Below are 17,622 nucleotides of genomic sequence, written 5' to 3'. Positions count from 1 at the left end.
TACACGGTCTTTAGAAGGGCATATGACCTACTTACCAAACTAGGCTGGGTCATTTAAAAAGTCTGAACAAATTTCAAAGGATTAAAATCTGTGCATATTCTCCAAACACAGTGGAATTAAATTAGAAATCAATAAGAGGAAAATAACCAGAAACACCCCACACACTCCAGTATTTAGAAATTTAGCAACACATCTAAATAACCCTTATATCAAAGAATATAGCACAGGGATATTAGGAAATTGAACTGAACAGTTAAAAAAGATAATACATCAGACCTATGGATGAAACAAAATAGTGAGTACAGGATAATTTAAAGCTTTGAATGGGTATATTACATAAGAAAAAAGTTACATATCAATATTATAAGGTCTAAATCAAGGACTGAGATAAATCACACCAAAAAACCCAGAAATGTAGAAAAAGAAAATAATGAAGATATGAGCAGAAGCCAATGAAATACAACTTAGATATACAGTAGAGGAAAAGTACACGTCTAGAAATTTGTTCTTTTAGACTACTAATAAAATTGATAAACCCTAGCAATATTGACCAAGAAGAAAAAGAGAAAATATAAATTATCAATATCAGAGATAAAAATGGAAATATATATATATATATATATATATATAAAATCATAAACATGACTATAAGAGGGTATAATACCCCCTGAACTGAACACCTTCTTTGAGAAACAGTCCTTACCAATCTGAAATGAAAAGAAAAAGAAAATTCAAAAGTCTTATATCTGTTAAAGTAGTTGAACTGGTCATTAAAAAACCTTCCTACAAAGAAAACTCAAAGCTCAGATAGCTTCCCTGCTGAGTGCTTCCAGATATTTGATGTTAGCTAAGGTTTTTGTAGATTGAGAAAATTTCAGCCTATACATAATTTGTGGGGAGGTTTTTTCTTTTAAATCATGCATATATATTGACTTATCAAATGATTTATCTGCACTACCTGAGATCATCATGTACTTTTTGTTTATTCTGTTAGTGTAATGCGCTTCATGATTAATACTCAAATAATGATGCAAACTTTCATTCCTAGAATAATCCCTACATGCTAATCTTATTTTTATATTCCTAGATTAGATTTATAATTTTTGCTGATATTTCTAATTTTTAACATACAAAATTTTTGCTAATATTTTTGTGTATGTTTATGAAAGACATTGTATCATAATTTTTACTGCTTATACTGAGTGTCGGGTTTGGTATCATTGTTATTCTAACCTCAAAGCTACTAAATAAGCTGAGAAGTGTCCTTTCCTCTTCTATTTTCTTAAACAATTCATGTGCGATTGGTATGCTTTTCTTTATTACCGGCAAAATATTGATCAATTTGTCTCTGAAGTTGGGAAAAAGACAAGGATGCCTTTGGCCAGCACTTTAATGCAGCATCATCCTAGAGGCCATAGCTAACATATGAGGCAACAGAATCTCCCCAAAAGTCATCAGTATTGCAAGGGAAGAAGCAAAGCTGTTATAGTGCATAGAAATTATGATTATGTCTATTGTGTATATAGAAAATCAAAGAATCTACATATAAAGCATTAGTGAATTCATCAAGTCAGCTGGACACAAGGTTAACACAAAAATCAATTGTTGTCTATACTAGTAACAAGTTGAAAAGTGAACTTTTGTATCAGCTGCCATTTACAACAGCATAAAAATATCAAATACCTGGTAATAAGCTAACAAAAGACATGCATGATTCTACACAAAAAGTCAGTAACAAATGAAGAGACAAACCACATCATGAATGAGATGACTCAGTATTATTAAAATGTTAATCCTTCCTGAATTTTGCTACAGATTCAATACAATTCTAAATGATATTCCAGTAGATGTTTCTGTGGAAATTGACAACCTAGTTATAAAATTTATATAAAAATGGAAAGATCCTTGTAAAAGTAAGAGAATCCTTAAACAGAACAAAAATACCCAACTTTATTATAAAGATACAGAATTAAGGTAATGGGACATGGATAAAAAAATAGGCCAATGAAAGAGTTAAGAAAAAATTCACACATGAACAGTGACCTAATTTACAAAATAAGACACCATTTTAATTCAGTGGAAGAAAGAATGGTGTTTTCAATAAACAGTGCTGTATCCACTGGATATCTGATGAGGGAACAATTAATTTTGACCCCTGTATCTCATCATATACAAAGTCATTAAAATTAGATTATAGACCCAAACACTAAAGGTAAAGCAATAATGGTTCTGGGAGAAAACATAGGAGAATATCATCAAGACCTTGGAATAAATAGAGTTATTTATATATAACACTATGTATTTGTACTTTTGTACAAATCATGAAAGAAAACTTCATCCTAATCACCCTAATCATGTTGTCAGAAAAAAAAATCTGACATCTCTAACCTTGGGTGCAATACTCCAATCAGTTACCGTATTTCCCCATGTATAAGACGCACCCTTTTTCGAAAAATTTGGGGTCTAAAAACTGGGTGCGTCTTATACAGTGGTTGTAGATTTCAAATGCCATAGATGGAACTGAGGATGAGGCAATATATAAAGACAGTGATTCGTTATCAGACACAGATGAGGACAAGCTAATGGTTGGGATGAGGAGTTGTATGAATTTTATGATGAATAAAACTTGAGTTCAATAACTTTATGTAATACATTTTTTTCAAATTTCAGGCCCCAAAATTAAGGTGGGTCTTATACATGAGAGCATCTTTTACATGGGGAAATATGGTAAAAGTATCTTCCACCATCTTCCCTTTCTAATATTTCTCATGATCTCATGGAACCTCAGTGACAAGGATAGAATCCCATAAGTCTCATGGCTGTCTCTGCAGTTGACATACATTTACGTATTTCTCGTTGCTCAGTCATGTGGGTACGCTTAGGGTCATTAATTCCATGTGAAGAAACCATCATCCAAACTGTTACAGAGATTTAAAAAAGTTACCCCTCAAATCAAATAAAATCCAAACCTACCTGAAATTTCCAGAGACCTCCAATATCATCATTTCTTTCAAAGCATGTAGGCTCCAAGTCTTCATCTAAGCAGCACTTAATGGCCCCCAGCCCACTGATTCCAGCTCCAATCACAGCAACCTGCTTCCTGGCCATGGTGCCTCCGCTGGGCTAGGAACAGAAGGCTCCATCACTACCAGCCATCCAGTCATGCAAAAACTACTCTGTCACAAGGCCCCCAAGTTTGCTGCCCTAAATTTTGATGATTCTCATCAGCAGTGATTACACCAATATGGTGATTATCAGTCAAGGGCTATGATAGGTACAAGGGACACAAAAATACACAAAAATGCATTGATTTCATAAAAGAGCTCTCCATGGAGTCAGAGAGACACAGACACGTAATCACCAGACAATGTGGTAACTACAATGTTACCATCATATGTGTGGAGTGGCAGGCAGTACAGGGAAGGAATACCTACCTGACCTTTGGGAAGAAGTGACACAGGTGATGAAACGTAAGGGTGATGAACAGGATTTAGCTAGGTGAGAGCCAGAGGTGGTATGTGCGTGTCTGTGGTTACGTGACATTCCAGACAGGGAAGAGCAGGTGAGTGAAGGTGAAGTGAGATACTGCAGAGTATGTGAAGGACCACAGGGCATCTAGGAAAACCGAAATCGCTAGGATATGGACTGAAATGGGTGCATTAGATTTGCCAAGGTGGCGGTCAGTGGTGACCTTGGCCAGAGATTTCAGTGGGGCTGTGGGTAGAGGCCACGTTCCCAGTAGTTTAGGAGAAAACTAGGTCAGCGGGAAGACAGTGACTGTTCATTACACCCCAGAAAAGCCTATGGAGGCAAAGTCATCATATTGGTGGTTTTCTCTTTTACATGACCTAATAGAAGCTGCCTGAAATGACTGGGATTGTTTTTGACTGTATTTCTGACGTTGATAGCACGGTATTGTTGACTGCAGTCACCGTGCTGCGCATGAAATGTCCAGGCCTCACACACCACCTAACTCCAATGTGGTGAGGTCGCTAAGAGACTAGAGCTTAAAAGTCCCATCACAGAGAGAGACGGTAACTCTGTGACAAGATGGAGGGGCTAGCCAGGCTATGGTGGCAATCATAATGCAATAGATCAATGAATCGATGACACGCTGTGCACCTCATGTTATGCAGTGTCATGTGCCAATTATATCACAGTAAATACTAGAAAAATAGAAACATGTGCAATCAAGCTGGTTTAAGAGGGAAAAAATCCTGCACTTTGAAACTATTAATACTTATTATCTCTGAGCTTAGATTGCTTATCCACACGCCTTGTTTCCCATTTACTTATTCCCTAACACTGGCTGATCCCCCAACTACAGGCCAGGTACTGTGCCTGCTGCTGAGGCCACAAAGAATAGGACCCCGTCCTTGACCTGAAGGCTTCGATCTAAAGGAGGAGGGAGTGCAGAGAACGTTAAAGACACCCCATGGGACTGTGAAGACCCTGCGGAGGAGCCTCCCCTTCCTGGACCACTCCTGTGACCACAACCCATGTGTTTATGGTGGAAATAGCTGTTTGTTCCACAGGCTGTGTCCCCTGTAGAAATAGCCTCCCTTTCTGCTGGTTACCTCCTCATAAAACCGCCCATGAGCTTCTCTGGCATGGTTCAACCCACGCTAAGAAGGTGACCACAGAGTGCCCTGTCTGAGTCTCTGTTATAACACTTAGCAATCCTTTTGTTATTCATCTGCTTTGTTGTCTGCTTTATTTTACTGAGTAATAAGCACCTAGCAGGAGTTGAGACTCAGCAGACGTGTAACAAATGCCTTGAGAATCAAACTTGAATGAAGAAGCTAACTTCTAAACGTCCCTACTCTTTTTGTACTTGCTAACATGGTTGACAGTACAAATACTATAACATACAACTACAATCAGTTAAATATATTATTGGTTATAAGTGATGAGACAAATAAAGAGTTAACGGAAGTGGGTTGTGGGCTCGCAGGATGGCATGGGCAAGGATTTAACGGGAGCGGGCTTGTGAGCTGGCAGGAGCGAGCTTAAACATTAACCGCTTGGCTCTGACTGGCCTGCACTGCACCTGCAGGCTGACAAGCACCTCACATCCATCATAGGAGGGAACAGAAGAGTTCCCAGGAGAAGACAACTGTAACAGCAGCCCCCCTGCAAGCTGACAAGCACCCTGCATCCTGCTTAGAAAAATATAAAACCCTAGCACTTCTCCTCTCTGGGGCAGCTGTCGCTATCGGGCTCTGCCCTGGCAAAATTCCCTTTGCCGCAACTCTCTTTAACTTTCAATAAATCTTTTCTTACTCTTACAGAGTCTCATAAATTCTTTACATTCTGCAAATGACCAGGGGTTAATTCTATGCCAGGACAATTACCACAAACAATATACATGCTGAGACAAAGATAAGACACCAACCTTTGGAAAGAAGGAAACTCAAGTTTAATTTCAGCTTCTCAATGAAAGTAGATATACTGCTCCTCTGTCTTCTTTAAAACAGTCCCCAGCAGTTATAGACTTTTATAGCTTATTGAACTATTTAATCCTCATTGATTTATATAATCCTCTCCCATGACTCCTCCAGTTTGGGTTAAAAAAAAATTACCATGAGCCTTTTAGGGAAGGAAACATGCCTATTTTTTTTTCTATTTTTTCAAAAGGGGTCATGCCTGATTTAATGGGATTTACAACACCTGCAGGTGTTGATGTGCAGTAATGTTTAATAGCAACTGGCACATTGTAAAGATCATTCAAATGAAATCATTTGCATTGACTGGGGAAAGTATGAGAAATATTTTGGGAAATAAGGAGCATTGTTAATTCACTTCTCATAATTTGAAACATTTTTATCACTTCAGATAATTTTATGTTAAGAAATTTTTTAATGAAAATATTCAGTTAATGCTTCTAATTTTTATAACAGAAAACAGGCTGTAGCATACAAAATATAAGAAATATATCAAATAGTTATAAATTATAATATTTGGGTGATAAAATTAGGGTGATGATGTTTTAACCTTTATACCTTTCTATCTTTAAAAATACATGCATGGAACAAATAAAAAATGCTTGTTTCCAAAATCCCGCAGGCTTTGGGCTCTCAGTCATAACCCAGGAAGAATTCTAGGCTGAAATCTTTGAGTTGGAAGGGAACTTAGAGGTCATCCAACCTAATCTACCTAGTGTAGTTCTCCTTAGAGTAACCTCACCTGTGTTTATCGGATCTTGACTGCATGTAGTGATGAGACTGGGATTGTTTCATAAGGAGTACATTCCATTTCCAAAAAGTTCTAGTCGTTAGAAAGTGCTTTCTTACCTTCCATGGATTAACAACTACTTCTCTAACTGATATGTAATAGTCCTCATTATGTACTTCCACTCTGTTTTCTATGTGATGAATCTTTTTTTTTTAAAAAGATTTTATTGGGGAATCGGGGAAGGGGAACAGACAAGTTGCTGTTCTTTTGTTCTGCAGTCTAGTTGTGGAGGATGTTGCTTCACTGGCCCATGTTGGTATTGTGATCATTGCACTCTTCCCACATGAGGCAGATCGGTCGCCGACCATTAGATGGCTGTTCACAGCAGCTCACCACAGTTCACGGCAGGTCATGGCAGCTCTTGCTGGCTGCCAGCTGCTCATGCTGGCTGCCAGCCATTTACAGTAGCTCACAGCAGCCCTGCTCCAGGTAGAGCTGTTGTTCACAATCTTAGCTGTAGAGGGTGCAGCTTACTGGCGCATGTGGGAATCGAACCAGCAGCCCTGTTGTTCAGAGCTCACACTCTTACCAACTGAGTCACTCGGCCGGGCCTATGTGCTGACTCTTGAGACAGCTGTCACACTCTATCTACATTTCTCTTTAGGAAATTTTCATGGTCCAATAAACTGTTCTCCTTAATGTGGTGTACGATACAATACCAATTCTGGTGCTAAATAAATACTTATTGAATTGACCAATACAACTTGGTAACTAGATCAGTTTATCAACTTAGTTACCATCCTCTGAACTAGGAGAGTTAAAACCTGCCATCCAAACCTTGAGCACTTGGTTTCAAAGACAATAAACTCATTCATTTCCTGGTTCACATGTGAGCATACTTACCTTGGCTGCATCACTTGGGGACTGATGGAGGAGTGGGAGAGGAGGAAGGCAGTTGGAGCTTTCCTTTTTTTTCCATCCATTCATCCACTCTGAGTCTTTTGATTGGGAGAATTTAATCCATTTACATTTAACATAATTAGTGCTAGGGAAGGACTTGCTGTTGCCATTTAGTTAATCATTGTTTGGAAGTTCTGTTCCTTTCCTCCTCTCTGGTCGTGTTCTTGTGATTGGATAATTTCCTGTAGTGGTGTGCCTGATTCCTTTGTCTTTTGTGAATCCACTCCCTACTTTAACACTCTGGGATTTTCTATATATTTAGAGAAGGCTGACATTTTATTCCGCTTTATGAATAATAGTATGACCCTTAATTTATTCCTAGTTGTATTATATATATTAGTCTGTCCTTTATTGTCTAACCAGGGATCTGTAAACTTTTTTGTAAAAAGGCAGATAAATATTTTAGCAGTTGTGGGCCATGTGGTCTTTGTTAAAACTACTCAACAGAAAATAGCCATAGACAGCATGTAAACAGATGGGCATGGCTCTGTTTCAATAAAACTTTATTTATAAGGATAGGCAATGGACTGGGGCTGGATTTGGCTAGTGAGACATAGCTTTCCATCCCTTGTTCTAGCCTTTTGTGTGACTTTGTTTTATCTTCAATAGTTAGACTTTGTCTTAATTCAACCAATTTGAGAGTTTAACCCACCGACATTTATTTTCAGATGCTAAGTTTGGACTTTATATTCTTCATTGTATTTTACAGCTTGTGTTTTCTTAAGCTATCCATATTTTTTCCTTAGCTATGTGGACAATACTTTGATTTTTCTCTTCTGGGTTTTTAGTCTCCACCCCAGCGTTGACTCAGCGCCCCGCCTTAGGTCAGACAGCTTACCATATCTGTTTGGTTTCTTAAGGATGAAAAGAGATTAAAACTTTCACTTCTGAAAGAGTTTTATACAAAGCATGATCTCATGTCAAAAATTATATATACTATACATGTAGTTACTATTTCTTTGAAATAGATGCCATGAATGATTCAGGATCAGCATGTAGTAAGAAAACAGATTTCAAAAGAGCTTTCCATTTGCACTGAACCATTCCTGCATACTCAGGTTCAGGTATTCATTGTGACTTCCACCGANTTTGGTACTGAATGTTAGCAGAGACATTTCATTAACTCTAGTCGTGAAGTTGATATGCAAGTATTTTGCTCTGTATGATATTTGGTCAGTACTTTTCTAACAATCAGATTTTTAGGACATACCTGGGAAGGACTGAAGTGGTAAATAGGGGTCTGTGTGATGTCCACTGCAGACCAAGATCCCATCAAATACCAAAGTCTCCTGCTTCTCATCTGACTCCACAACAACATCCCATTGTCCAGTGAAAGAAAAATCTGGGCGTTTCCTCACACTTAGTACTTTGGTCTGAGAACAAGGACACAAGCACAAGTCATACACATTCATTGTCATTGGGTTAATTCCTCCATCCCCCCAAACCTGTAAACAATATAACTCAACTGAGGCATTCATCTCATTCAGTCTCCTCTCCTGGGTATTCCCATCATGACCTTGTGTAGGTGCATGCTATGGCCTGGATGTTCCAAAATTCATATGTTGAAATCCTAACCCCTGGGAGTAACAGGATTAGGAGGTGGGGCCTTTGGGAGGTGATTAGGTCATGAGGATGGAGCCCCCAGGAATGGGATTAGTGCTTGTATAAACGAGATCCCACAGAGCTCTCCAGCCCCTTCACCATGTGAGGTCAGAGAGCGAAGACACTGGCTCTGAACTTGGAACAGGGCCCCCACGCATCATGCTGGCATCCTGATCTCAGATCCAGCCTCCAGAACTGGGAGAAATATATTTCTGTTGTTAGAAGCCACCCCATTTCTGCCATTTTATTATAGCTTCCCAAATGGACTGAGAAAATGGATTTACAAAATATTATAGGTAGTTCATTAAAACCTTAAATTTCCATAGAAATAAAATAGTTGCGGCTTAACTGTGAAAAAACAAAGAAGTGACAAAAGCCACAGGAACAATATCCTGCTTACAAGAAGACGTCCTAATGAAAGAGAATATATTCCTGGTATTACAGGTTTTCACGCTGTAGCACAGGCCTGTCCAGTTTCCTTCGGCTTGACTTTGGAGTTCCAGAGACAGTTCATGCTCCACCATGACTGTTGGGGTGGATTTTTATGTGTGTTGACGGTGATGGCTGTAGACAGATTGTGGGAACTACATGGGTCTGCAAAAGTCTTCCACATGTTGTATCCATGACCCTGGTTCTATATAATCTGGCTCCATTACTAGTGCCATTATTAAAAAATCCTTAAACACTTTGAATTTAAGGCTAAAGAGAGGACCCTTGACATGGCACATCAAGGTATTATCATGATCAGCAAACTCTCCAACCTCACATTCAAGTGTAATCTTCAAACATTATTTCATTATAAGTGATAGTTTTCTAAGGTGGAAGCTCTCTAATGATCTTCTCTGATCACACCAGGAGATGGCAAGCACAGCTCTCCTGTGTGCAGAAGTGAATGTTTCTGTACACGCGCACGCGCACGCACACACACACACACACACACACACACTCATACACTCATACTCACTCATGCTCTCCCATGTTCACACAGTGCAGTATTGCACTATATTTTACCTGAAAACGAATGTACTTCAGGAGGCCAAAGTGTCTGGCATACATCCTGATGTAGTCCATGAGTTTGGAGTTGTGCATGTAGTTGGGAAAATGGTCGGGGATGGGGAAGTCACTGAAGCATGTCATCTCCTTGGAGGTGTTGATGGTCACAGACTTGTAGATACTGGGCATTTTCTCTGAAATATTTTCCTACAGGAGAAAAACCTCTCTTAATTAAGTAATCCTTGTGATACCAAGAAAATCAAAACTAAAATACTTTAATGGAGAAGGATCATCACAGGTATAATAAAGTAGTTCTTTGCCTGTTGTTTTTTCAATTAATATTTTCTCCCTCAAGGGAAAAGTTACATTGAGTGAACAGCAGGGCTTATGGTGAGTTCTTTTTAAAAATAACAAAAGCCAGAAGCAATGGGAGGGTATATTTAAAATAAAGGCTGAAATAAAAATATGTGCACCTAGACTTTTATACCCAGTGAAAATATCCTTCAAAAATGAAAGTAAAATGGACACTTATTCAGAGAAACAAAAGCTGAGAGCATTTATTGCTAGCAATCCAGCACTTGCAGAAATGCGAAAGGAAATTCTTCAGGCCGAATGGGAATGAACCAAAATGGGAGCATGTGCAGACACAGGAAGGATAGACAAGCACTAGAAATAATAAATATGTGGATAAACGTGAAATCTATTGACTGTTAAACCACAATAACAACAACGATGTCTTGTGTGGTTTATAACATTTTAAAGAAATACAGTATTTCATAACACAAAGGATGGGAAGTAGTAAATCAAGTTAAACTGTAAGATCTTTGCTTTATTCAGAATGTTGGAAAAATACAAGTATATGTAAGAAGTAATAGGTCAATATACATATTGAAATTTCTCAGTTAATCATTAACAATATAAGAATGGATATCTAATAATGTATGAGAAAAAGAGAGAAGGAAAAAACACTTGAGAAACACTAAAAGAAAGAAGGAAATGAGGACTGAAGAAACAACAAATATAAAACAAATTTTAAAATGCCAGGTATTTAACTAAAACCCATCTATATTCATATATTCATTTCATATAAACATTCCAATTAAAACAAAAATCAAAATACATGACAAAAATCTTTATGTTGTTTACAAGAGACAAAGTTAGACAGAAGGATTGGATATATCATGCAAACAAAACCAAAAGGCAGCTGGAGTGGCTGTATTAGTATTAGACAAATTAAACATGGCAGGATTAGCGATAAGGAGGGAGAGAGCATAATGATATAAAGGTCAATTGTACATCAGAAATAAAATTTAGATATGAATTTACCGAGTAACATAGTTTCTAAATACATAAATTAAAAATTAACAGAATTCAAAGGAGAAATAGACAAACCCATGCCCATAGCTAAAGAATTCAAATTGCCCCACTAAGTAATTAATTGAACAATAGGACAAAAAATTGGGAAAGACATAGGAAATTGAAGAACTCAATTAAATAACTTAATTGACATAAATAAATGAATAAACCCAGTAAGTTTAGACTACACGGTCTTTAGAAGGGCATATGACCTACTTACCAAACTAGGCTGGGTCATTTAAAAAGTCTGAACAAATTTCAAAGGATTAAAATCTGTGCATATTCTCCAAACACAGTGGAATTAAATTAGAAATCAATAAGAGGAAAATAACCAGAAACACCCCACACACTCCAGTATTTAGAAATTTAGCAACACATCTAAATAACCCTTATATCAAAGAATATAGCACAGGGATATTAGGAAATTGAACTGAACAGTTAAAAAAGATAATACATCAGACCTATGGATGAAACAAAATAGTGAGTACAGGATAATTTAAAGCTTTGAATGGGTATATTACATAAGAAAAAAGTTACATATCAATATTATAAGGTCTAAATCAAGGACTGAGATAAATCACACCAAAAAAACCAGAAATGTAGAAAAAGAAAATAATGAAGATATGAGCAGAAGCCAATGAAATACAACTTAGATATACAGTAGAGGAAAAGTACACGTCTAGAAATTTGTTCTTTTAGACTACTAATAAAATTGATAAACCCTAGCAATATTGACCAAGAAGAAAAAGAGAAAATATAAATTATCAATATCAGAGATAAAAATGGAAATATATATATATATATATATATATATANTCTTTCTCCACACCTCCCGTTCAGTCCATCTTCACATCCTTCCAGATCCTCCAAACGTGAGCAGAGTCTGACCACTTGTCAACCGTCCTGCCCCCGTCTTCTCGCTCCTCGATCAGTGCCATGTGCTCCCACCCCAGGCTCCTGCCCCCCCCCACTTTCTCTATGGCCTGTTTCCCAACTCCACAGTTAGAGTCACCCCACCGAACCCCGAAGTCATTCATCCACTCAAAGTTTTCCAGTGACTCCTCGTGTCACCAGGAGTAAGTGAGGCTCCTTACATTGGCCCTCATCTGCATAATTGGCAAATTGAGCTAAATAAGTCCCACAAGCATTCTTACCTCAACATTCTTTCGTCCCTAAACCTCTGTTCCTGAGGTGTCTCCAGGCTTTACTCTCGATCTCTGTCCTTTTTAAACGTCCGTCATTTGCTCATCAGTTCTGCCAGCAATGGGTCACACTGTGGGCTGAGCACTGGGGTTATCTGGTTAAATAAGACAGTTCCCTGCACTTGGACTCTGTGTGCGGGAGAAGAGTGGAGTGAGGAGAGGCAGCTCGTACACATCGACAGTGGGACACTTGTCCCATGTGTCCAAACAGAGGGCAGAGCACTGAGTGCATGTTGGGCCCCGGCGGGCGCTGGTGGGGAAGGTGGCAGAGGAGAGGGCTGGGGTTCATGCTTAACGCACGCGAGGTCCAGAAGCGGAGCCTCTGAGGAGAAGGCTGGCGAACAACAGGTCTCTACCTCTGAGCTGTGCCATAGCAAGTGCTCTGCTGGCGCCAGGCCTGAGGCCCAGCCGCTCTCTGCCACAGAGAACAGGAGGCTGTGTTCTCCAAAAGGCCTACCTCGTTACAGGAGGAGTCAGCCTGGCTTGATGCCGCCACGGCCCACGAATGAAAAGGATTGCTGGCTAAGCACTCCCCGCCCAGTTCTCCGGAGAACCACCTTCCAATCACCCGTAGCCGGTGTGCCTCTTGGGGGATTTCCCCAGGAAGCCTACATGAGCCTCTGTGTGCCCTTTTTGGGGCTGAGGCAAGGGGAGGATGTGAGAATTGTGAGGCAACAAATGAAGACTTTGCTTTCCCTTCTGACACATCCAGTATCTTGGCCACACCGTGAACTTGCTGACAGATTATTTCTCTATTATATATCTAAGGGCCTGGCTTAGCCAACCTTCTGCCTCCACAGAACCATCTTGCTGCATAAACAGAACTCCTTTTCCCTGCATGGCAGGGAGTGGACCACAGTGGGGGAGGGGAGGAGGTTCAGGTCGCCCTGCACGTGCATCTAAAGCNTCAGTACTGCCTGACCATGGCCCAGCACAGAAGATCTCAGCACAAACCAAAAGGACTTGGTTGATTGAGTTCAGGACTCCATGTCCTACTCCACAGTCAAGGAACCCCCAGAAGAAAAGAGGGTGTCTACAGGTCTAACACAGAAAGCAAAAGAAGTAAATTCTTGGGTGCAAAGAAAGGAGTAGGCAGAGTGCTGACCTAGCGTTGTTTTCAGACTTGACGGGGCTAAGTGATGCAGTGTAGGAATCGAAGGTGCGAAGACCCACAACGAGCGAAGATGCTGATAGGGTTGTGGAGTCTGTGAGAACACCTCCAGCTGTCCTGTTCCCAGCATCTCATCTGAGCTTGTTTTCTTAGCAGATGCACAAACATCTGAGATGCCTGCTGGTTCAGGTCAAAATGGGAGGAGATCCACAAATGGCATCCAGCCCAGACTCCCATATTCCTGTTCTCAGGCGCTGCTGACTCACATGTGCTTCAGAACTGATGAAACATAGATGGGAAGCTTATGTATAAAAGTTTTCCCTTCTGTTTAGTGATAATAAATTGTGACATTATAACATCTCAATAGGTTTACACGAAATCTCATTAGCCCTTTAAAATCATGGCCAGTATTTCTTCAGGTAATTTACACCAGTGAGTCTATGGAGTGGGTGATGTGATTATTACAATTAACTAAGAACAGACAAGGTAAAGAGTCTCTGCACTAGGGGTTGAGTGGTTCTGGAATATGGAGGAGGTGAAGTCCCTAGAGCGGTACCTTTAGTTCCTTCAAGACCTTCTGAAGTGGGCATTAGAATCCCTGAGGGGCTTCAAGTAAATGTGAATGTCTGCCCTTTACCCTCTATTTACTAAATCAGAATGCCCTAGGGAGGAGTCCAACATCGATTGTTTTTATTAAGCTACCGAGGTACTAGCGATCTCTATCCCTAATAAGCCAGTAGCTACAGGTCATCAGATACTTCCTGAGCTAAGGACACTGTGAGGGGTAAGCACTTCTCCCACATCCGGAGTGCCATTCAGACCTCACAGGAGTTCTGGAAGTGGGTTTTATTACCCCCGGTTCACAGATGAGCAGCAATTCAATAACATGTGCACGGCCCCCAAGGTCACACACTTATTAATTGCTGAGACCTCCTGGGAACACAAGCCTGGCAGAGGCCCAGCCTTTGCCAGTGTCCGGCTTTCCGGTGTTTCGGGCAGGTTTAGGACAGAACTACCACCGTGTATTGAAAGGCGCAGTACACGGAGACCAAGCCACAGCCCCTCCAAGCAGGTCAGTGTCACCCGACTGCCCTCTATTGTGCGATGCTTTGGAGCCTCACGCCCTCCTGAGGCAGTGTCGTCTCATGGTCCACTAGACATGTCCCCGTCTCCCTGCTGCTGGCTTCCCATTGTGCTGTGCCTTTCATTTCTTACGTGCAGTAGGCTCCCCTGTCTGTGTGATACTCCTTGTCCCGGCAGCATCGGCACTGAGAGGGGCAGAGACTGCTCTGCACACAGACCAACATTGGGGAGCACAAGAGGGGTCCCCGTTCCATGCTTCTCCTGCTGGGCATGCCTCCTCCCTGTTTAAGGCAGGTAGCTTCTGGGGCTTCCAGTTCTCCTTACCCTAAACTTAAACTCTTACTTATGGTCTAACAAAGACCTAATTGATCCTCTTTTAAGATGTGCTGCTCAGCCTCATTGGACTGAGATTTTGTGTTTTTCCATTCAAACACCGGTTAATACTTTGCGAGGCATTGCTGCCCGGAGGTGGACTGCTGTGCCCACTTTGGCTGAGACCCTGGCTTGCTCTTTCTAGCAGGATGACATCCACCTGGTGCTGTCTGAACATCTGCCCAGGAGACACTGAGGACCCTCCACATGCAAAGCCATGTGTGAGACGAGCATAGGACAGAGAGGATGGCCTTGTCCCGCTGTCTCTCACCCAGGCCTGCGGTTGGAAGTGTGGCTTGGCTCGTGGTGTTAGCCTCTTAGCGTTCTCCTCTGTCTTCATCTGTAAAGCACATTTTCTGCCTCCTACCAGTGTTTGCCGTACTTTTTTTCCAAAAAGCACTAAAACCTTGGATTGCAAGTAACGTGGTGTGAGAGTGTTCCGCAAGACGAGCAAACATTTCTATACATTTTAACATGGTAAATGAGCGATGTCTTGCAATACGAGTAGTTCGTTTCTGGAATGAATTATGCTTGCAAACCAAGGTATTACTGTACTTGCATAATTTCCTACTTTGCTTAAACTCTGACTTCAAAATTGTACCCTGTAAGGTGTTTCTGTAACATACATGAATTTGGTGGTTGAGGACTTTGATTTAATTCAGGGCATTATTCCCTGAGCGTTTTCGTTGTACCAAGCATTCATAAGCTCTTTGTGGGCATAATCTCATTTAATCCTCACAGTGACTCAGTTACAAAAAGCCTTGCTTCCATTTCACAGACAAAGAAAGAGGCTCAAGGACGGTACATTGTCCAGTGCATGTTGCAACCAGGGTGGAAACCGTTGACTGACTTCAAAATCCCTCTTGATTAGTCTGATTTATCAGCCCTGTCACCATTGGCGTGGTGGATTAAGTAAATGGCCATGATTCCTTATATTTCTCCTCTTGAGAGGTGGGAACTATGCCTCCCTCCCCTTGAACCTGGGTGGGCTTGTGACTCACTTCTAACCCACAGAAGGCGGGGGAAATGAATGCATGATTTGTAAGGTGAGGTCATCAAAAGGCATGCAGCTTGTCCGTTCACTGGGACACTCGTTTGGGGCTAACTCGTTACATGGCGACAGTAACTGGAACAATTGACCACTGTAAACCTGTGCAGACATCTTTCTCCACTCCCCCCATGGAAGCCAGTGTTTCCACTTTTAGTTCTTTATCCTCCCTTTCCCTGAAATCCTGACTCCAGATAAGCTCTACTCAGCCTTCAGGATCCAGCTTTGGTGTCACTACTGCAGAGAACCCTCACTGCCAACTCGGCCTCTTTCGTCTGCCGGCCACTGTGAGGCAGTGATGATGTGGGAAACGTACCCCCCAGCTCCCCGCTCATCAGGAAGATCCTCCAGGGTATGGCTGGTTCATCTTTGATTTCCATACCTTTGGGGTCCAGAATAGTGTTAGCACACAGTACACACTCAACAAAAATGATGAGTTAATGAATAAATGATTAATTATTGAGAGTATGAATGAATAAGTAGACATAGTGATTGTAATATGGGAAATTAACAGAATGCAATCTCTATACCAAGCAAATTGGAGAGGAAATACAATCTTATAATGAATTTTAATTATAGGCATCAGTGTTCAGATAGCTCCTATAAGGAATTCAGTGTTTGGTGTTAACAGTTTAAAACAAGTGCCCTATGGTTAACCAATAATTTCGAGATGTGATGAAATGCTTGCCTTTTGTATACATAACTTCAATTAAAAGAGATCAAAGTATGAGTAGATCTTTTTACATGTTGCAAGCCACAATTTTATGTCTGCAAAAAAAGACTGGGGTGGATTTCATAATATTGTTTATAAATATTTCTACCAGTGCAGTAGATTGTAGAAAAGAGAATCAACTGGAAATTATATGACCTAAAGTATAACACCTGCTCCTGATAGATTCCCAACAAATATTTGTTGAATTGAATTCAGTTGAATTGAGTTGAGGTGAGTTGAATTGAGTTGAAATGAGTGAATTTTACCGAATGAAATGACTGTCAATTTGCACTCACAAGCCCATCCAAACGATTGTATTTGCTACTGGACCATTCCCATCAGCTAACAAATTTGCTGTTATTTCTCTCATCAAAAACAGAAACAAAAAGCAAAACACCTTTGTTGACCTCTTTTTCTTCTCCATCAACTCACTCCAATTTCTCTGCTCCTGTTTCAGCTAAACTCCTTGAAGTTCAGCTGTTGATACTTGTTGCTGCTGTCTCGAATTGTTCTCTGCTTCTTTCCTGACTGCAGTCAGGCTTTGCTTCCACTTCTCCACGTAAACCAGTCTTGTCAAGAGCGTCAGGAACCCCCTCATTGCTAAGCCAGACCCAGTTCTCAGCCCCACTTCGCTTTTCCTGTCAGCAGCATTGTCTCCCACCCTGATCAGCATCCGTCCCTTGGCACATTGTCCTCATTGCTTCCAGGACACCTGCCTCTCCTGATCTCTCCTACCTCATCGTCTGCCCTTCTCCGTGACCTTGGAGCCTTCATTTCCGTTGTTTAAATGCTGGAGCGCCTCACGGCCAAGCCCGAGGACCTCTTCCCCTCTCCTCTCGCCCCTTGCTGATCTCATCTGATAACTTGAAGTATCTTTTATGTGCTGATGACTTCCACATTTACAACTCTAGTCCACATGTCTGCCCTGAACTCCAAAATGCATATCCGAGTGCCTCGTAGACTTGAATGTGGATGTCTAATAAGTATTTCAAACTTAACAAATCCATGC

At 40.7% G+C, this 17,622-nt stretch overlaps 1 protein-coding gene across 1 annotated transcript in view; it reads right to left on the bottom strand.

Moving 5' to 3' along the window:
* LOC109385026 (dimethylaniline monooxygenase [N-oxide-forming] 5-like) overlaps positions 1-12,023 on the bottom strand; it is a 24,882-nt gene extending 12,859 nt beyond the window's left edge. The window contains exons 1-3 of the mRNA XM_019646868.1: positions 11,958-12,023; positions 9,748-9,936; positions 8,345-8,507 (exon numbers count right to left, since the gene is read on the bottom strand). Of these exons, the coding sequence (XP_019502413.1) occupies positions 8,345-8,507; positions 9,748-9,936; positions 11,958-12,023 (418 nt within the window). The remainder of the gene's footprint in view (positions 1-8,344; positions 8,508-9,747; positions 9,937-11,957) is intronic.
* Between the last annotated feature and the right edge of the window lie 5,599 nt (positions 12,024-17,622).

This window comes from Hipposideros armiger, unplaced genomic scaffold (genome assembly GCF_001890085.2).
Source record: "Hipposideros armiger isolate ML-2016 unplaced genomic scaffold, ASM189008v1 scaffold_6, whole genome shotgun sequence".
NCBI classification, from domain to species: domain Eukaryota; kingdom Metazoa; phylum Chordata; class Mammalia; order Chiroptera; family Hipposideridae; genus Hipposideros; species Hipposideros armiger.
Note: the sequence above shows the minus strand (reverse complement) of the source record. Positions and strands in the feature narration are given on the sequence as shown.